This window comes from Cavia porcellus, unplaced genomic scaffold, assembly GCF_034190915.1.
Source record: "Cavia porcellus strain 051 isolate PalLab524CR breed Dunkin Hartley unplaced genomic scaffold, mCavPor4.1 scaffold_2, whole genome shotgun sequence".
Classification (NCBI taxonomy): domain Eukaryota; kingdom Metazoa; phylum Chordata; class Mammalia; order Rodentia; family Caviidae; genus Cavia; species Cavia porcellus.
This window is the reverse complement of record NW_026947485.1, coordinates 63,640,017-63,659,319: the sequence shown is the minus strand read 5'-3', so window position 1 is coordinate 63,659,319 and position 19,303 is coordinate 63,640,017. Positions and strand designations below refer to the sequence as shown.

General features: G+C 37.8%; 1 protein-coding gene across 1 annotated transcript; it reads right to left on the bottom strand.

The window, feature by feature from the left end:
- Nucleotides 1-8,871: 8,871 nt before the first annotated feature.
- Nucleotides 8,872-14,289, bottom strand: Tfpi2 (tissue factor pathway inhibitor 2). Its single transcript, XM_063242677.1, has 6 exons — nt 13,932-14,289; nt 13,636-13,818; nt 12,612-12,791; nt 10,891-11,061; nt 10,472-10,542; nt 8,872-9,459 (listed from the first exon to the last, which is right to left on the bottom strand). The coding sequence occupies exons 1-6, from the start codon at nt 14,272-14,274 to the stop codon at nt 9,421-9,423; spliced, it is 987 nt and encodes a 328-aa protein (XP_063098747.1). The 5' UTR covers nt 14,275-14,289; the 3' UTR covers nt 8,872-9,420.
- Between the last annotated feature and the right edge of the window lie 5,014 nt (nt 14,290-19,303).

Here is a 19,303-nt window from a genome sequence, read left to right as displayed (position 1 = left end):
TTGACTTCATATTAGAATAACCTTTACCTACTTTTAAATATTTAATGAGGTTACATGCTCATCTTGAATGACATTGTTATTGGTGTAAAAAATGTAATTGATTTTTATATATTGATTTTGTATCTTACTTCACTGAATTCATTTCTTAAGTCTAACATTTGTAGAGTCTTTAGGGTTTTCTAATTTGGGCAGTGAACTAAATAGCAAAGATTGAATAACCAAAAGACTTAGACACATTTTTCTAAAGAAGACATAAAAATAGTGGACAGGTACACAAAAAGGTACTATGTTAAATGAAGTAAATCAGACACATAAGCTTGAACATCATATGATTTCCCATACACGAAAAAGTGAACAGGTGAAAATAGAGAGAAAAAAATATTGTATTCTAAATGTGTATCTGCTTTCATTTTTTGGTTTCACTCCAATATGGTATGAAACCTCACTTAGCAGGATTTCCATTTCTTTGGATATGTCAAGGTCTTTATTGTTGATATGAATATCATCTGTTTCAAATTAAAAATAAATAAATTCATAGAAAAAAATTCCCAAGATGTCCAAGAAAAGAAAAAATTTTGCTTTGAGACTGTATTAACTCTTGCATATCTCTAGCTTACTGGTTAACTCTACATATTTCAGATTTGGCACAATTGTGTGAGCTAGTTCCTTAAACCAGTCTTCCTGTCTGTCTCTCTCTTTCTCTCTCTCCCTCTCTCCCTCTCTCTCCCTCTCTCCCACACCACTAGTTCTATTTCTCTGGAAAATGCTAATGAATAAATACACAAGCGAATTTTATTGTATGTAAATTATACCTGAACACATTTAAAAAAAATAAAACTGCTGTGCTTTAACTAAAATGCTGTCATCTTGTTCTGTATGCTTCGTTACCCTGGTAACCCTGGGCTCTGTCTCAACCTCTGTCCCCCTTTGTGAAAGACAGTTGTTCCTGGAATTAGCCGACCACAAGTTGCCAAGTTCCTGTAAATAAGGAACCCATTGACCACCAGCTGCAAAAATTTCCACAAGGCAACTGTGTAAATGAGAAATTCTGTCCCCAAATCAAACAGGGAACAAAAAGCCTTCCTCACCTTATGCCCTCCTACCCTGCTTTGTGGTTTTTCCCTTTATAAGCCTACCAAAAATCTAACCTAGTTGCACAGTTTTGCAAATTCCAATGCACTGTGCCGCTGGTGCCAGCTTAAATAAAGCGCTGTTTCTTTTTGGTTGTCATCTCATTTTGGGGGTACAATGAAAACTACAGCCTCTGTTATTCAATTCCCATAAAATTCCAGAAAGTGAAAACTAGTATGTGATAACAGAAAGCAAACCAGCTTTGCCTGGGATGGGGGCAAATTAAGAATGGGTGAGGGAGGCTCTCGGGGATGGTGGCAGGGATGGTGGTGGGTCTGTCCATTCTCTTGCCTCTTGCCTGCTGGTATGGGTGTTCGAACTTGTCAAAATTTATCAGAGCATATGCTTTACACAAGTGCACATTATTGTCTTTCAATTATACTTTAGTAAAGTGGTTTTATTTTAAATAAAAAAAATTTTCCCAATCACACATCTTAAAGGAAATGCAAATCAAAGAGAGTGAAATGTAACCATGGCCCACATGAATGGCTAATGTCTAAAAATCAAAAAGGAAAAGTAGCTGAGGAGGGCATAAAGAGAAAGGACACAAGTTGGTATAGACATTACATTGAATAGTATGGAGACTCTTCAAGAAATTGAAACTATAACTACCATATGATCTAGCAATCCCTCTATTGTTTCCAATAACTAAGAAACAGAGAAACAGCATGAATGCCCAACAACCAATATTAAAAACTGTGATATATATCAGTGAGTGTATATATATATATATATATATATATATATATAATATATATGTATAAAATGTATACACATGTGTGTATATATATATATATAAATATATATATATAATTCAGCCTTATAAAAGGAGTTCCTGCTATGTATAGCAATATGGGCTGTCCTGCAGGACACTGTGTTCAGTGAAATAAGGCAGATATAGAAAGAAAAATACTACATGTCTAATTTATGTGTGAAATCTGGGGGGAGGGAGCCAAATACATAGAAACAGAAAGTTCAAACAGTGGTCATCTGGGGCAGGGAGGGAGAGGCAGTGGAGGCTGTAATTCAGTTGGTGCACACTTGCAGCTGTGTAGTATAAGAAAGTCTGCAGTTCTAATATAGAGTAGGAGGACTATAGTTTATTGTATTGTGTACAAACAGTTCACAAAGAGAATTGATTTTAGGCACTCTAGCCAGAAAAAAAAAATAATGAGGACAGGTGATAAATACATTAAACTATTTACTGGTAGCATTCGTAGTAGTCATTTTATTATGAATATGAATATTAAAAATAATATAGTATACATTTTATACTAAAAGAAGTTTAAACTATGTAATAATTTTGGAAATATCAATTCAATTCATAAAATACCATTTTACCATAAAAAGAAGTGATGTATTTTGTTAATTAAACACCACTGTGATGGAAATTTTCATACATTCTTAGACAAGGATATGTTGATATAGCTGTTGTAGAGGTTGTATATAATGAGAGTATTAAAATGCTTACAGCTTGACTAAGCCATTTTAAACTCAAGAAAACCAAAATACGGTTATCCTTCACTTAGTGATGAAATTCTGAGTTGTTTTCAATTTTGACCTTATATTTTATATTATTTTCTATGTAGTACAAATTAGGTATAGTAATATATTTAAATTTTAAAAATATTTTATTAATTTTACGTGAACAAGTTAAACACCTTAACGGGAACGCTTCCAGGAAAACAATTAAATACTGTGTTAGTACAAATAGGAAGCTGCTTTGAGTTTAGCTTGGCACAGATGATAAATGACTAAAACAGCTTGAAGAGGTCAAGAATACTTTGTCAACACAGAGAAGATTTGTGAAGAGGGAGAATATTTTTTCAAAGGATTAAAAAATAGCTTATTTTAGAGTGCAAAATAGTGTTCCTGAAAATGTAACGCAAGTGATTTTCACTTCTATAAGTGAAAATCTTAGAGTGTGTCTCAAACCCACTGAACCAAAACCCCTGGGCACAAAGCACCACTGCCTCTGTGCATCTCATGAAGTTCTTATGCATAACACTTGAGATTCACATTGTAGAAAGTAAAACAGTAGATCAGGTTTTGGGAATTGTAGATAATTTAGTGCCACTGAACTGTGGTTATAGCTGATGCTGGAATAATGGAAACGAACCTAGCAAGAAAGGTCATGGTTCTGTCTTAAGAAGTCTTAGTGACATACTAGATGCTTGGAACCCAACACCAAGACTTAGTAAAAATCACTACGAGTTGGAAGTAATGGAGTAACTTGGTTAGCTTTTGTTTGTTTATTGGTCTGTTTGTGTTTTAAGAGATAATATCCTGGCAACAGAATGGATAATGCATATAGTATAGACATAATCAGGAAGGAAAATTGGGGATTATTTTAGTTTTCCTAGAATAAGACAAGGGAAGATAGAATAGTTTGAAATACATACAGTGGATAAATAATTGACTATGTGGTTGGAGGAAAAAGAAATAATTTTGGATAATTCTGTTCCTCCTGTTTGCCTGTCTCCATTTAGATCTGAGTATGTAACATAAATATTTTAAAGCTACAACTACATTTTCCATGTTCCCATATTTTAAAAAAGACCTATGTTTTTCTAGAACATAAAGCTAATAAAGATGGGTTATTACCATCATAATTGAGTTCAAGAGGCCCAAAGTGAGATCAATAGATTGCCTTCTAATGACATTGTCTTAAGTCCACTCCCTGAAATCATTCTAGAGACTTATGCCTAAATTCACCACAGCTAGAACTCCTAAACCTCTAAGCCCTACCAGAACACACTCTCTATGGGACAGTCCCTTAGTGGATACACTGTTAGCTAGAGGCCTGTAAGACTTGCTGCAGGAGACAGAATGCATAGTCAGGGGGATCATGACCTTGGAAGGCCCACTTCAGTTTTCACGTTTGAATGCTGTGACAATGTGTGTGATAGAGGAGACATGAGTTGTGATACAGAAAATTTACTTTCAAAATAAAAGCCTTCTGTTCTTCTTTTTTTGTCTTTTTGTGTAACAGAATGAGACATTCCTTTTAATCAGGCTGCCTGGTGCAACCACAGTTGTGAGTTGTCTTCTCGCGGGCTGTGGTTAGAAGGAATTTCTAGAAGTCCTTTTGACTGCAGCATGTCCTCTGACCATATTGCATATTTCTGTTTTTCCTAGTTTAAAGTTATCTTACTTTTTATTTTGTTTTTTAACTGATAGACAATAATTATATATATATATATATATATATATATGTATACACACATACATATATATATATATTCATGGGGTACAATATATGTTTAATTAAATGGCAGAGGTCTTGGACAGTAGAGCAGCTCTCTGTGAAGAATCTACTTCCCATTCATGCTTTACAGAGAGGTAAGAACATAGGCTGAGTTGGAACATGATCTCTAATTTTTGTCTAAAAGATTTGTCTAAAAAAAGGGTTAAAGTTAGCAAAGCAAGTTAAAATTCACTTTGGAGACTTTAGGAGGTCCTCAGAGTTTCCCATGACTTGGCATCACTTAGTCTACAACCTCAGAGCTCATACAAGATTCTATTCTGTAATCATGCTGCTTTTTTAAGTTAAGTATTCCATAAAAGTACTATTTTCCCTTGTCTTTCTGAATGCATTGAACTGACTTGGAAAACCTGAATATTTTCCTGCATACAACACTGGATTTGGTAGATTATTTCCTTGACTTCTTATGATTCATTCCTGCATCATCAATAGTTGTTTATAACCTGGAATTATGAACATAAGCTCTAAAGGTTTGATCAACTGAAACTGAACCTTTTTTCTGGAGGATGTTTCATAAAAGATGTGTAGTTCTTGTTGCACATTTGGAGTTGAACAATGTGTACTCTCATACACTTAAGGATGTTAAAATTATTTATTAGTCCAGAGATACTGGCATGATCCTTATAATATTCTGTGCCCCACCAACCTGTCATGCAATCCGTTAGCACCCACTGACTATGATCTAGATACATACTTACATTGATGGCACTGTTTAACATTTTAACACATGTAACGAGTGGAACTCTCCACCTATAATTTTCTTTAATACATTATTTAGTTTCTTGGTGTACAGATTTTAAAGAAAACACCGTAATGCCATTAAAACAAAAAAATTTAGAAGGTTTATATGTGTGTGCTCATGTGAGCGCTTATGTTAGCAACTATGTGTATGTGCATGTGTGTGTGTGTGTGTGTGTGTGTGTGTGTGTGTGTGTGTCTTATGGTCTACTGCCTCTCCCCAAGTCTCATGTATTCATAGGTGGAGCTTTTGAAAAGTCACTAGATTGTGGAATTGCTATGCTCATCAGTGGGTTTGTCCAGCTCTTGTTCATAGCTGACTGTGCTGTTAGGAGCGGGAGCCTTGTTGGAGGAGGGTGTGTCACTGGGCATAAGATCTGGAAGGGTATATTTTTGCTCCTACTCCTCATTCTGTTTCTGCACCCTGGCTTTCATTTGCTGTTTTTGCCTTGGAGCCAGGTGACCATGAACTGAACCTACTGAGCCAAATATATTTCTTTTTCAAATTTTGGGTGGTGGATAAGAGATATCAAATAGTTTTATTCCCTATCTAGTCCCAGATATCATAATATTTACTAAATTTATATTGTAACACTCTGATGGTATCACTACAACAAGTATTTGTCCCAGAATGGAGAAATAACTAGTACAGAAAGTTGGTACCAGAGAAATGAGGGAGACTTTGCTGTGTATCTGGCCACGTGATTTACAAGCCTTTGCAACTATTTTGAAGAAGTTCAGAAAGGATTTGGCATGCTTTTAGACAAACTTAATAGACAATTCTGGATTGATCTCAGATGTTCATAGAGAGCAGCCAGTAAAGGCCGGGCTCATAACGTTTCATATAGAAATGAAGACTGTGTTGAAAAATGGACTAGAAGCCATATACATTTCATTCTGGCAAAGAATTTACGTTTTGTCCTTGACCTAGTACTTTGTGTAAGGTGAATTTAAAGATGGTAGACTAAATAATCCAGTGGAGGAAATTGTAAGGAAGTATAATATTCAGGCTGTGGCTGGGTATTGCTGGTTGCTTTTGGCCAGATTTACAAGGAGAATGAAAAACAAATAGTAGTGCCAAAAGATGTAAAAATTTTGCAGTTTCACCACAAATGAATATTCTATAAACTTAGAGCCATAGGGAGTGTGATTCCTGACAAGACTAGCATTAAAAAGAAGCCAAATACTTTGCATCAGGATAATAGAATAGATGCTGTGAAGGCATTCTTCTTCATGGACCAATGGCACACATGATAGGCCCAAAGCTGGAAGAGGATAAACTCCTAAAAGAACTTTGCTAACAGAGCCCCAAGGCACACATCTCACTTTCTAGGGAAGTGTTTCCCCAAACTTATTTATCCAGGCACTCCGAGGCTGCTGGAGTCATGGTGTAAGGGGGCCAGGCTACTGCTTGAGCTGTTGACAGACAATGGCACTGTCTATGTGGTGCTGATTTTTCAGGCATGCAGAATGCAGGAGCTATAGAGTTATAGAATCATTCACCCAGATTTTCAAGGAAGGTCTAGGAGTCCAGGAAATGTGTCTCTGCAGGGTGAAATGTGAAGCTGTAAGACTGAAGCCAAAAGTGCAGTTGTGACTCCAGGAAGTTAGAGGTGCTGGGAAGCAACAAGCAGAGCCATCCCAAAGAGGTCATGGAGGTCACAACCAGTTAGATCATAGAAGCAGGGCTTCCCAAAACCTTGGAAGTTCACATCTGGCCACAGCTTGCCCCGGGTAGCTACCAGAGTTAATGTTTGGGCTGTTGAGTTTCATTCTTGCTTTGAACTGATTCCTATCTTCCTACTCCTTTCTTTCAGAATGGAAATGTTTACTCTGCGCTGCTCTTTGGTGTAAGTTGCTGGGCCCATGAATTATAAACTGAGGCAAGTGGATGTCCATGCTTGTTCTTGTCCTATCCTTGAGCTAGATTTGAATGCAGAAACTCTCCCGTTCTTGTCACAAGCTGAAAGCCCTAGGGCTAAATGATTGCTGTGCTGCTCCCAGGGCAAGATAAAACCTGCTGGGGACAATAGGCATCTGGAGAAACTACAGTTTCCTCATTGCCCCCATCTAGTCCTTGTCCTTGCAAGAAAGCTTTGATCTTCCTGGCCAACCATAGTTGCTATTACTGTTCCCAGAAACACCCACTGTCTTTCACTGACCTGACTCAGCTGTAACAAGTAAATACCAAGACTCTGGGTGCCTCATGGCCTTTCGTTCAGAGCAAACAACTGGTCATCCCAGATTCCTGCCTGTACCCCCAACTTTCTTTGTCTCTTGCTGTTTTTTTCCCACCATACGGGGTAATCTACTATAGGAGTCTCTGTTAACTGGCACCATGAAAAAGGTCTCTAATAGCAAATATTTAACTTTCTTTCTGATTTTTACAGGGATTCACATCTAAGAATTTGCCTTGAATCGCAGAGATGTTGGACTGGATTTTTAGCAAAGATGCAATTTTTAAAACTTAGAGATAGACTAAATGCATTTTGCATAATGAGATGGCCATGAGTCTTTTGGGGTCCAGGGGTGGAATACTGTGATTTAAATCTAAAATGTCCTCAAAAAGTCTCATTTGTAGGTGGGGCTTTTGAAAGATCATTGGATCATGGGAGTACTATGCTCATCAGTGAATTAGTCCACTGATGAGTGTGTAGTTGCATGTACTGTTAGGAGGTAGGGCCTGATTGGAAGAAATGCAGCACTGGGAATGTAACATTCTCTCCTCTCCCCCTCCCTGTCTTAGGTGCTCTCTCTCTCATCCCATCTCTCCTTCCTTCTCTCCCTCCCCTTCTTTGCTGCCTCATTCTCCCCTTCTCCTCTCTGCTTCCTGCTTGCCAAGGAGTGAGCAGATTTCCTCCACCATGTTTTTTGGTTCCATTCATCACTGAACTCGCTGGAAACTGTCAGCCACATAAATCTCCCCACTTTTAAGCTGTGAATGTCAACTATTTTGTTCTGGAAGTTGGAAAACAAGTAGTATCATATATAACTATGAGTGCTGTAGGTTTTTCTGTTATTTGTACCTATACATATTGAAGTCATTATTTGTTTTGATGTTCCTATTATTTTAGGTCTTAATGTCACTCTCTTTTTTGTGATTAGACTCATTTAGTCTTTTATGGTATCTTTGATTTCTAGAATAAAATGGCTGAGGTTCATTTGATCTATTTCTTGCCCCAGACCTGGATTTAGAGATTTGTCCTAAGAGCAATGGTTCATTTTAGTGAGGTATATTGAGACACTGAAATCGAATGGTAGGTAAAATTTTTGCTATTGAGTGATCATCACTTTTAGGACTTTTCAAAGGAAGATGGAAAGTCATATTTTTGAAAGCAAGTAAGTTATATGTTCGTATACTATTTCTAACTCCAATTTAAATGCTTCTAGTCTGTTAATTTTATACTAGTATAATTTTTATTTTCAAATTGGGATCCCTGACATCCAAAGAAATGCAAATATTTGTTTTTTAATAGAATTTGGAGTAATATGGTACTATATATAATTTTTAAATTACATATAAATTTATATATATAAATGCTTACTAGTCATATATATAAGTATATATAAATTTATAAATTTTACAATTTATTCAGAAAATTTTGGTCCCTAGATTGTATATCCAAAAGATGTATGATCAAAATACTGGTTTTGAAAGTTGCTGAGAATAAATATATATCTTTTGGGTAATTATGACGCTATTTGATAATAAATTGAATTTGATTGTTTTGCGTTACTTTCCATGTTTAAAGGTCTTTTATTTTTATTTCAAATAATATAAAGTATTACATGGTACAAGCTTTAAACAAGAAGGAGAATTCCCATAAATTTTATCTTATACATGCCTACTTTTCACTGCCTCCCATGATGGGTAACCTGTTTGTGGTTTGTTTTGTTTTGTTCTCAAAATCTCTCTGTGTAGTACTTCTTGGCCTTGAACTCACTGTGTGGCACACAATGACCTCAAACTTGGAATCCTTCTTTGTCAGCTTTCTGAGTGTTAGGATTACATTTGAGCACCACAACATCTGACTCTGAGCAACCATTTTTAACACTTTCGTATCTCTTGTGATGATGACGATGTGGTATATTGTTCACGTTGTTCTGGGTCTTTTTTATGTGCTCTTTTTAAAAATGTATTCTTAAGATCAGATGATATTCAGGTAGGTATAGGTAATTTGCTTATTCTTCATAAATAATTTCTTCAACCAATCTTTCATTGTTGAACAGCCAGTTTCTCACCGCTTTCCAGAATCAAATAACGTTCTCAGGCATAAATGTATTTATCAAAATAACGCTGGGCTGGGATGTCGAGTGAGATATTGCTTAAGCAAAAGGCAAATACACTTGTCAGTTTTGCTAGGAGGCAAATTTTGTAAAGTAAATATAGAAAATTTTAAAAATCTATTCAAAGAAACAAAGAAAGAAAACTATCTCACTGTAATGATCCTTTTTAAAATTTATAAAGATTCTAAAAATAAATCTTTATAACTGTATTGGTTGCCAACTCATTTTGTCTTATCCAATAATGCAACAAAAACTTCTAAAAATCATTTTTCTAAATGTATAAGCAGCGGTGGGTTTGGCTCAGTGGCATAAGGACCTGCCTGGCAAGCGTGAGGTCATGAGTTTGATCTCCAGTACCACCAAAAAACTTTTTAAAAAGAGTGATAAATATATAAACATATACATGTACGAATAGATGTCTTTAGAAAAAATAGGTATACAAATATTTTTAATTTGAGGACATTTTTGAGTTTGATAAATTGGCTAACTTTTTAATTCAGTCAAAAATATTTCATTATATTTTAAATAAGTCCTTTTACTCATTACACTATAATGTGACACAACAGAATTGGAAATACAGTTAGTAGATCTACATATTGGATTATTTTTCAAAATGCTAATAAAACTGAAACTTTGTTTTTTGGGGCCAAAAATATAATTTAACTTTTAAATTCATAACGACATGTATCTTCCAGTTTTGTTTATGCTCCTTTATGTTAAAAGTAAATAAACTGTCTAATAATATTTCAATATGATTATGTGCTGAAATAAGGACTAGCAACCATAAGAACTGAGTCATATTTTCTTTTATATCTTATGCACAGCAACAGCTCAGTCTCATAAACATTTGAACAGCAAATAAAAAGGAGTTCACATCTGAATATTAGTTGTATATAAAATAGGTACAAGTGAAAAAGTGACATATCAATAAAAACCCGGTGAATAAATCTCCAATGATTTGTTCTCCAATGGTACCCTGTTATTCTTCAGATACTTCCATTCAGGCAATAGTTATTCACAAGATGACACAGAAGAAAATTCTTAAAATACCTTCTTCCAAGATTTTGGTCTTCTAATGGAAAAGGGAGGAATTTGTGTCTTCCTTTTTCCTCTCTTGTAGGCTAAAGTCAACAAAATAGTCATCAATATTTTATGTTCCCAGTGTGCAGGCTCATTTAAATCACTTTTCCAATATGCTTAGACAATCTTATTTTTCTGACAATGAAGTCAGCTGACTCAGTGTACACTCAGTTGAAACATTTCTACCTTAAATAAGGTTCTAACTTTTATCCACTGTATCTAGCTCAGACAAGCATTTGACAAGACAGATTAGTACATAAGCACTATTCTGGCAGAGTTATTCTAGAAATGGAAATTTGCGATTAGTAAAATAGGTTCCTAAAATACATTCTTCCTTACTAATCATTTTAAAAGTTTATTTAAAAACTGAATAAGGAAACATTCACTACCTTTTTCACAAACTCGCTGACAGTCCTTCAAGTCGGAGAAATTATTGTCATTTCCTCCACAACCAGTGTAGGTGAAGGTCTCACAGGCTTTATATCTCATATTAAAATAATAGCGAGTCTCATTAGCAAAGCACAATCCTTCATCTTTTGGACTGTAGCAAAATGATGGCACTTTATGAAAAAGAAAATAAAATAGAACTGCTATAATGCAAAATTTAGTACATGGTGATGATTATGGAAATACCTATAGAAATCTAATCCCATAAAACCCTGCATTCCAAATCCATCATCACTTAAGTAGGTGCTTCAAATTGTAGGTAAGCTTACATGCTGCATTTTGGTAATTCTAGATTTCTGGAAACCAGACCAAGTATCTTCTGGAGCAATGTCTTTTAACCTTTCAACATGAAATCATGTAATACCCTAAATCAGACATAGCCATGTAAATATGAGTTGTTTCGAGGGAAAATGCATATATAATTTGGTAAACTTTCTTGTGTTGATAATTTTATGTTAAATGTTTTCATTAGCTCTTCTTCCATTGTTAAGCAAGAGTACATATGTCATTTTTAAGTCCAATTACTGGAACTTTTACAACTACTCAAACAACTTAATATCATCAATAACCATTTTTCCACTGATTGAAGATTTTGTATATTTAACAATATAAGCTACATAGTTTAATCAAAGTCTCTTCCAAAGCAAAACTTTATGGTTTGGTGTGATATTTTTAATCTATGTGTTTCTGATGTATCTGGGAAGATGCACATATCATCTCTCTCCACAAACATTAAATACTGCCCAACTGATCTATCACGCCAAGGTCAGGGATATTATAGGATAAAGATATTTTTATCCTGTAATTTGCAGTTACTAAAAATTATAAAATCTAATTAAACTCTTAAGTCTATATATATGCCCTATCTCATATAAAAAACTGATTCCATACAAATTTGAGGTCAAATCATTCATTAATGAATACAGTAATTTATATATTAATTAAGAAGATCAGAAATACAGGTTGAATATCCCTTTTTGGAGTCCTTGGAACCAAAAATGGTTTGGGTTTCAGATTTCAAATTTTAGAATATCTGCATACACATAATGAGGTATCTTGGGGACTGGACGTTAAGTCTAAACACAAAATTAGTTTATATTTCATGTACATCTCATACACATAGACTGAAGGTAATTTTAAAAAAGAGTTTTTGTGTGTTTGCACTTTGCCAGTATGAGATCAAGTATGAAGAGTACTACTTGTGGCATCATATTTGGCACTCAAAAGGTTTCAGGTTTTGGACAATTTCCAATTTTAGATTTCCAGATTTGGGATGTTGTTTCCTGTAGTTCTAAGGAAACAACCCAGCAAAGGTAGCAACATCTGAGTAACAGCAATGCCATTTTCCAGCCCTGAGAACCTGGAAAATCATTAACTTCTAGTTTGTAGTTTCATGTGTAAAAATGGGACAAAATACTCCCACAGGATGACAGAGTTAACATTAATTTCACATTGTATATGTGAACTCTAGAAAATATAAACCATTTCAATTTGATATCAAAGCACTGATTCCTTTTTGAAGCACTGAAGATTTAATTTAGAGCCTTTCATACACTAGGCATGGACTCTACCAATGAGTTACATCCCTCAATTCCAAACTATTGTTTCACACAAAAATCTCAATAGAAAAATAAGACTGAAATAGCATAAAAATAATCCTTACTTTTCTTTGATGCACAGAAGTTCATACAAGAAGCTTCATCAGGGAACCGGTTTGCATTGTAGAGGCATCCACCAGATAGGAATTTTTCACACCTCATGGTCTTTAGATTAAAGAAATACTCCTTACTAGACTTGCCACACTTATTCTTATTGACTTCAAACCTGCAAATTTTGGGAACTTCTAAGAAAAGAAGAGTGAGAAAATAGAGTTAGCCAGAAGCAGCCTTCTTATTCTTACTTACAGAAACAAGTGTGAGAAAAGTATTCATAGTTAGTACTAGATGAGTAAACTCCCCAAACATTGCCCATTAATCTGGTGAGTTCCCTCGACTTGACTCAGCTATGATATTTCTTTCATATTCAGTGCAGTTTCTGTTCTCTACTTCTACATACGAAGTTAATCAAAGGTTATTCATATTCATATTCATATCCATTTCTTCCTGGCTCAGTTACTTACATGGTAAAACCCTTGTATAGCCTTGACTAATATACTTTTAAAAAGTAAACAAAATGCAGGCTTCTGAATCTCTATAATATCCCTACAGTAACACAAGGCACACTTTGGTTTCAGGGGACAAAAGCAAAGCTACATATGAACTAAATCGCGGTTCCATAATGAAATCCACAGAAGTGGCTGATGGACAGTGGACAGCAACAAAGGGCGTGTTCTGGGTGGCAGAAGAGAAACTCTAAGTTTGAAACTAGTAGTAAACACAGAAAGGCATTCACGTGGTGTCTAACACTTTGTTATCTTGGCCTTACTATGCTCTGTGGTGAACCAAAACAAAAAAGGAGAACTGCAGGCCCTGGGTTAGGGTACAGGTCAGGTGAGAGGATTGTGACAGTGTTTGCAGATCTGTAACTACTTTTGGGACATGAGGCCAGAGAGGCAGGCTGAACACTTGGGACTATTCAGGCTGAAGCTTCAGGCAAAAGCAGCAAACCAGTGGGGTGCGGTTCGGGGCGCTCCCCCAGCTCCTCGCAGCCCCCAAGGAGGAATCAGGCTTCCCATCAGCGGCCCTTACCCTGGATCCTCCAGCAAGCATCCTCGCAGGCCTCCGAGGTGGCGAACTGGTTGGCATTGCCCCCGCAGCCCCCGTAGAGGAACCTCCGGCAGGTCTGCCTGTACCTGTCGTAGTAGTAGCGGGTGACCGGGGCCTGGCAGGGCCCGGGGTCCCGGGGCAGGAGGCAGACCTCCGCCTGGCTTCCTGTGGGAGGACGAGAGGGAAGGCGGGGTGAGCGCAGCTCGGAGCCGGCCTGGGCCTGGGGCTGCAGGCGGGGGCTGCAGGCGGGGGCTGCAGGCGGGGGCTGCGAGGCGCACCTGCGGGCTCCGGGCTGGCGCGGGACGGCGCGGGGCAGACCAGGAGCAGCGGCAGCAGCCACAGCGCCCGGGGCCTGGCGGGCTGCATGGCGCGTGGCAGGCGGCGGCCCGGACCGACCGACAGACTGACGGACGGACGGCTGGACGGCGGCAGCGCAGCCCCAGCAGCAGCTGGAGCGCGGTGCAGCCCCGCGCGGGCTGCTTTATGGGGAGCGTCCCGCCTGCCCGATCGCGGGGGTGGGCGCTGACTCATGACCCGGGCCAGGAATTCCCCGTGGCCTGCAAAGTTAGGCCCGCCCCATGCAAAGTCTAGGATGCCCCAGAGGGCCTTAGTGTCCGCCATAGGAAATTGGCAAGTTTCAGGCAAAGGTTGCTCAACGTTTCAGCTCTCAGCAACGTCCTGCAGAGTCCGGATAGGAGTCTTGAAGGGGCCATAAAGTCCCTGTGCCTGGGGGGGCCAGGAGGGAGTTGATGTTGCTGGATCTGACCCGAGCCAGTTGATGGACTGCAATAGATGAGCTTGCTGTGTTTGCAGTTTAAATGCGTTTATATGCATACACACATTTCAAATGAATTCTAATGTACAGTGCACAATTTGATGGATTTTGACAACTGTATTCCTTCCACTTCAAGAGCTTGGGCATTTTCGTTGCTTCATCCCCAGTTCCCTCATACCCTCCAGGAGCGAATTCGTCCACCCTTAGAATACAGGCAACCGCTCTTCTGCTTTCTGAGACCATAGATAAATTGTGACTATTCCTAAATTTCATACAAATCGAATTATGAAGCATGTACTATTTTGCTCAATCGCTGTTTTTAAAAATACACTCATGTCACTATGTATCAATGGTTCATTCCTCTTCATCAGTTATATGAATGCACCATAAATACCCTGTTGTTGGTTATAAAGCACACACAATGCTGTATCTAGTTTGTAGTTACAACTAACGGTGTTTTGTGTGGACCAAGTAAAATACAAATTGCCAGGTCAGCAGCACAGTGCCTGCCTGTCAAGTACATGGTCCTCAGTTTGATTTCCAGTACAATGTATTACCACACAATTTTCTAGAATTATCATATAGTTTTATACCTGCACCAAGCATAGATGAGGGGATATCTCTTCTTTTCCAGATGGACCATGAAAGTCCAAAGATGTCTCCACATTGGACTGGATGGCACTTCTGCTATATAGTCCCTATTGTCAGTACATCTATTAAAGTTTCTTGCTCAGTTTTCATAGTGGCCTGTGTACTACTTTTTGTTTATGCAGAAATAGGAAAATCTACATTGGAATTTTAGGGGACATATTACAATTTTTGGAGAACAATTTAAAGTCTTCTCTTGATGGATGTCTTCCCTCCTTGTTCTCTTTGACTTTCTCTAGAGAATAACTATTCCTAGCTTTTCCTGAGAATTGTAGAGGGAATTTAAGGAAATTCTGTTCAAAGTTTCTGGACAGCTCTGCAAAGTATGCAACACTTCTTGTAGTGGGTCAGTAGGCAGGAAGATTTTCATATCATGTTGCCAGTGCCTGGTGTTCAAAGACCCTGATGTCCTCTTATAGAAACAGAGTTCTTGGGAAACTGGCCTGGAGACTTGATTCCCAGATATCAATGTCTAAAAATGACAAAGCGGTAAAGGTACAGTAAACATTTCATCACAAAAGGGAGGGAGAAGCAGGTTTGTATAGATTACTGATTTCCATGCTGTGGCGCACCCATGTTAGCCAATTTTGGGCTGTCACTGAGTGTAGCACTGGAAGGAGATGGACACAGGCAACTCCTCAGAGTAAGAGCCAATCTACGCCAGCTTCAGCTCCTCATTCCCCAAACAGACAGCAGACAGTTTTTGAACAATACATTCATAGGAAAATCAGATTGGACCCTCCCAGAACTTCCGAATAGTATCAGGTAACAGAAAGGTCATATTTACCCAGGATCATATTCCAGAGAAGTGTTCATTTGAAATTCCCTATTCCCATTCTTCTGAATACAATTAAACATATTTCCAAAATGAGCAAAATAAAATTCAAAGACCAGCACTGAATCACAACTGTTATTCAGCATTAACAATTATCATTTCTTTGTTCTCTGCTACTGGACACCTTTTGATCATTTGTTGCTCTTACAAAAGAGGGAGTTTTTAAAGCAAAGTGCATATGTTTGGAAATTTCATGTCGTATTGGGAAAATTGACTTAGGAATCAAAGGAGACTTTTGTTCCTTTGGACAAGTTCCTCAAAGTCTCTAGTCTCAGCTTCCTTCTCTGTAAAAAGACCTAACAAGTCTATTGCACAGGTGTGTTGTGAGATTACAGGGGACCCCTGAGTACTCAGACAGTGTCTTGGCTCCTCACACATTGGCACAGAATCCATCTAGGTCCTCTTGTATATCAGTTTCCATTGAGGGCCTAGGCATATTTTTAAGATGGCACATCAACTCCAGTCGCAAAAGAGAGCATTATGGACTGACCCCGTGTGACTAAAACCTGTGACTTTGCTTTCATCAGCAGTTCTCCTTGGTGGAGCTCAAAGGCCACACCTTGGCTAGTAGGGCATCATACTATTCAGGTACCACTTTGTAGTAAAAGGTTCTAGGGCAATGGTAGTGAACCCAATGGTATGCATGCCACAGCCGGCTGTTTGTCACCATTAAAAGTTCTATAAATTTTACCATCACTGTTCTAGGGTAATTGAATTTAGAGTACTCACATCTAGAGCAGAATATTCAGTCCACTCAGGGCTCCTGTGTAACTCATGGATTGCGAAGGTGGGTCGGGGAAAAAAACAGGACTCTTATCTTCCTTTGATGTAGAGTCTATAGACATAGGTAGAAAGCAGTGTTCAGAGAAGCACTCTAGAATTGTTACTTTCCTTTCTTTTTCTATTCCAGATGAAGTGCATCTTTAATACCTTTTGACCACTGAGGGAAGAAGAAAACACAAAAAGTAGTTAAAGTTTGAGATTGTCAAGCCAAATTAGCAGTAAGAAAATTACTTCTTTGATTAAGGAACATTGAACTGTTCTTTGTATCTATGGAAAAGACATCTAGTGTAAAGGGAGTCTAAATTCGCTGGGGACCACTCTCACGTGATCAAATTAAAATTAGAATAATCTGGGAGGAGCAACATAACCTCTGCATCTTACAGAGGGATGCTAAGGTTCTCTTTGTGTGTGAGCCACTAAGCCAAGAGGACTAAGAAAAACAGTTCTTCCACTGAAGTCAACAGGAAGTGTAAGGGGAGGGGCTAAGGGACTGGGAAAAACAGTCATCCAAACTGACTTGTCATTGCTGTACCAAGTGGCAGTCACAGTGGCTGTGACCAAAGACAAAAGCTTGACCTAGAGTTCTGTCAGATACAGTATAAGGCATAGAATTCTTATATTTTGAATACTGAGGAAAACTATGAATATGTTTATCTTACAGAGGTATAAACTGAGACCCAGAATGATAAAATGACTTGTCATGTTTACTTGCTATGGTTACTGGCCTCGAAGACATTTGCTCTTGATTTTTGTCCTGTATTCTTTCTAACCCACACAGGCCTCTTTTTGCTGCACTAAGACCTCAGAGCACAATGCTAAATGTCAGAATTAATAAAAAGCACAGAAGCTATGGGGAGTCAAGGCCTTCTCTGCATGGGTTCAGTCTTTGCCTCTGATCTTTTTCACCTTTCCCTTGTCCCTGTAACAAATGAATCTGAAGTTAATTTGGATCTTATAGCCTCATCAAGCATTCGGCGTCATGTTCCATTCTCTGAGAGCCCCACAGGTTTTGCAGTTGACCAAAAATTTACCGAAAACATTACAGCAGATGGTCTCTCTCTCTCTGTCAGACCCCTTAGGGAGAAGTGGACTGTCTGGTTCATAAGTGAATGATGAGAATTAATTGAGCCCAGTAACTTGGGAATACATATTATATAACAGTCATTTAAAGAGTTACATTGCTAACTCCTTACTAAACAGACAGTTCTTGCTGTCTGTTAGCTTAAGCCCTGTCAAAATAAAACATGGAATGAGTCCAGCTGGCTGTAAGCAGGAGTTTACACATGTGCTAGGAAAGGTATTTAATCTCTCTGGGAGGTAAATAGTCACAGAGGTTTTGTTTAAGTTTAGGCAGCTTCTTCAACAACTAGGCATTTTTCTAGCAAGGGGGCCAGGTAGGAATTTGGTTTACTTCTGGTTTACTCCAATGTGCCCTCTGGTTGGACATCGTGCATTTGAATGTGCTGCATAATGAAGAAACCACACATAAAAAAAACATGTATTACTAATGTTATTCCTTCTTGATCTTGTTAGAGAAAGAGATAATGGAATATATATATCTGTCATCATCCTTTCATTCACCTAATAAAAAATAACTACTTAAATGTTTAAATCTGTCAAACCTTGAGATACAAAGATGAACACATTAGGGATTTCATAGAACATGTAGACTGATGAAAATGATATAAGCCAGTTAGAGGTTAGTGTTTTTAGTACAACATTAAATGTAGATTGCAGATTCTATGGGGTGATAGAGGAATAAATATGCAAGGCTCAAGTCAAAGTAATAGCCACTCCAAGCAAACGTGTGCCACTACGTCTTCTAGGCCCTTGATATAAACGATGAATCAGTCCTTCTTCAGCTATTTGCTTTCACTGGGTGTTTCAGGAGGTAGAACTCTAGCAGAGCATTGCTTCTGTGAGAATATACAATGTGGGAAGCCCTTTTTCTGCCTTTCAGATGAGAGTTCCTTCATACCCCATCATGCCTACGCAACATGCAGAACATCTTTTTCCTCATTGAAAATGCCACATTTTGAATTGCATAAGACACCCAGAAAATTGGGACACATTTTGAACTACATTCTCCAACGTCTCCTAGAAGCAACACAGCTACTGCCTACTTGAAATTCAAGACTGGATTACCAAGCTGTTAGAGAGTAGTATATCAAGAATGGGGAAAAGAAGATAGAATTTTCCCTAATTCTTGTGTATTAGGCAGGAATCTTAATAGCAATAACAATGCTATTAACACTAAAATTATTGAGAGTTAACATTAGTCTTTGTAGTTCAGCACATCCTCCACAGTAATCATCTGAGAACAATACTTTGCTATACTTTGCAGTTAAAATGGTGAAGCTTTAGGTAGACTTGTGACTTTCCCAAAACTAAACAGCTAGAAAAACCTGTCCAAGTCCTCATTCCCTGTTTTCCTTTGCTGTATGCATATCCCTTTCTTTCATATTAGCAATGCTAAAGTCAGGCCATTATATAGATGTTGAGTGATTTTACAAAAGTGCTTGGAACAGAATGTTTAGAATTAGAGATGTCTTTAATAAATTTTGGAATATGTGCATATGCATAATGGATATCTTGGGTTGAAATTCAAA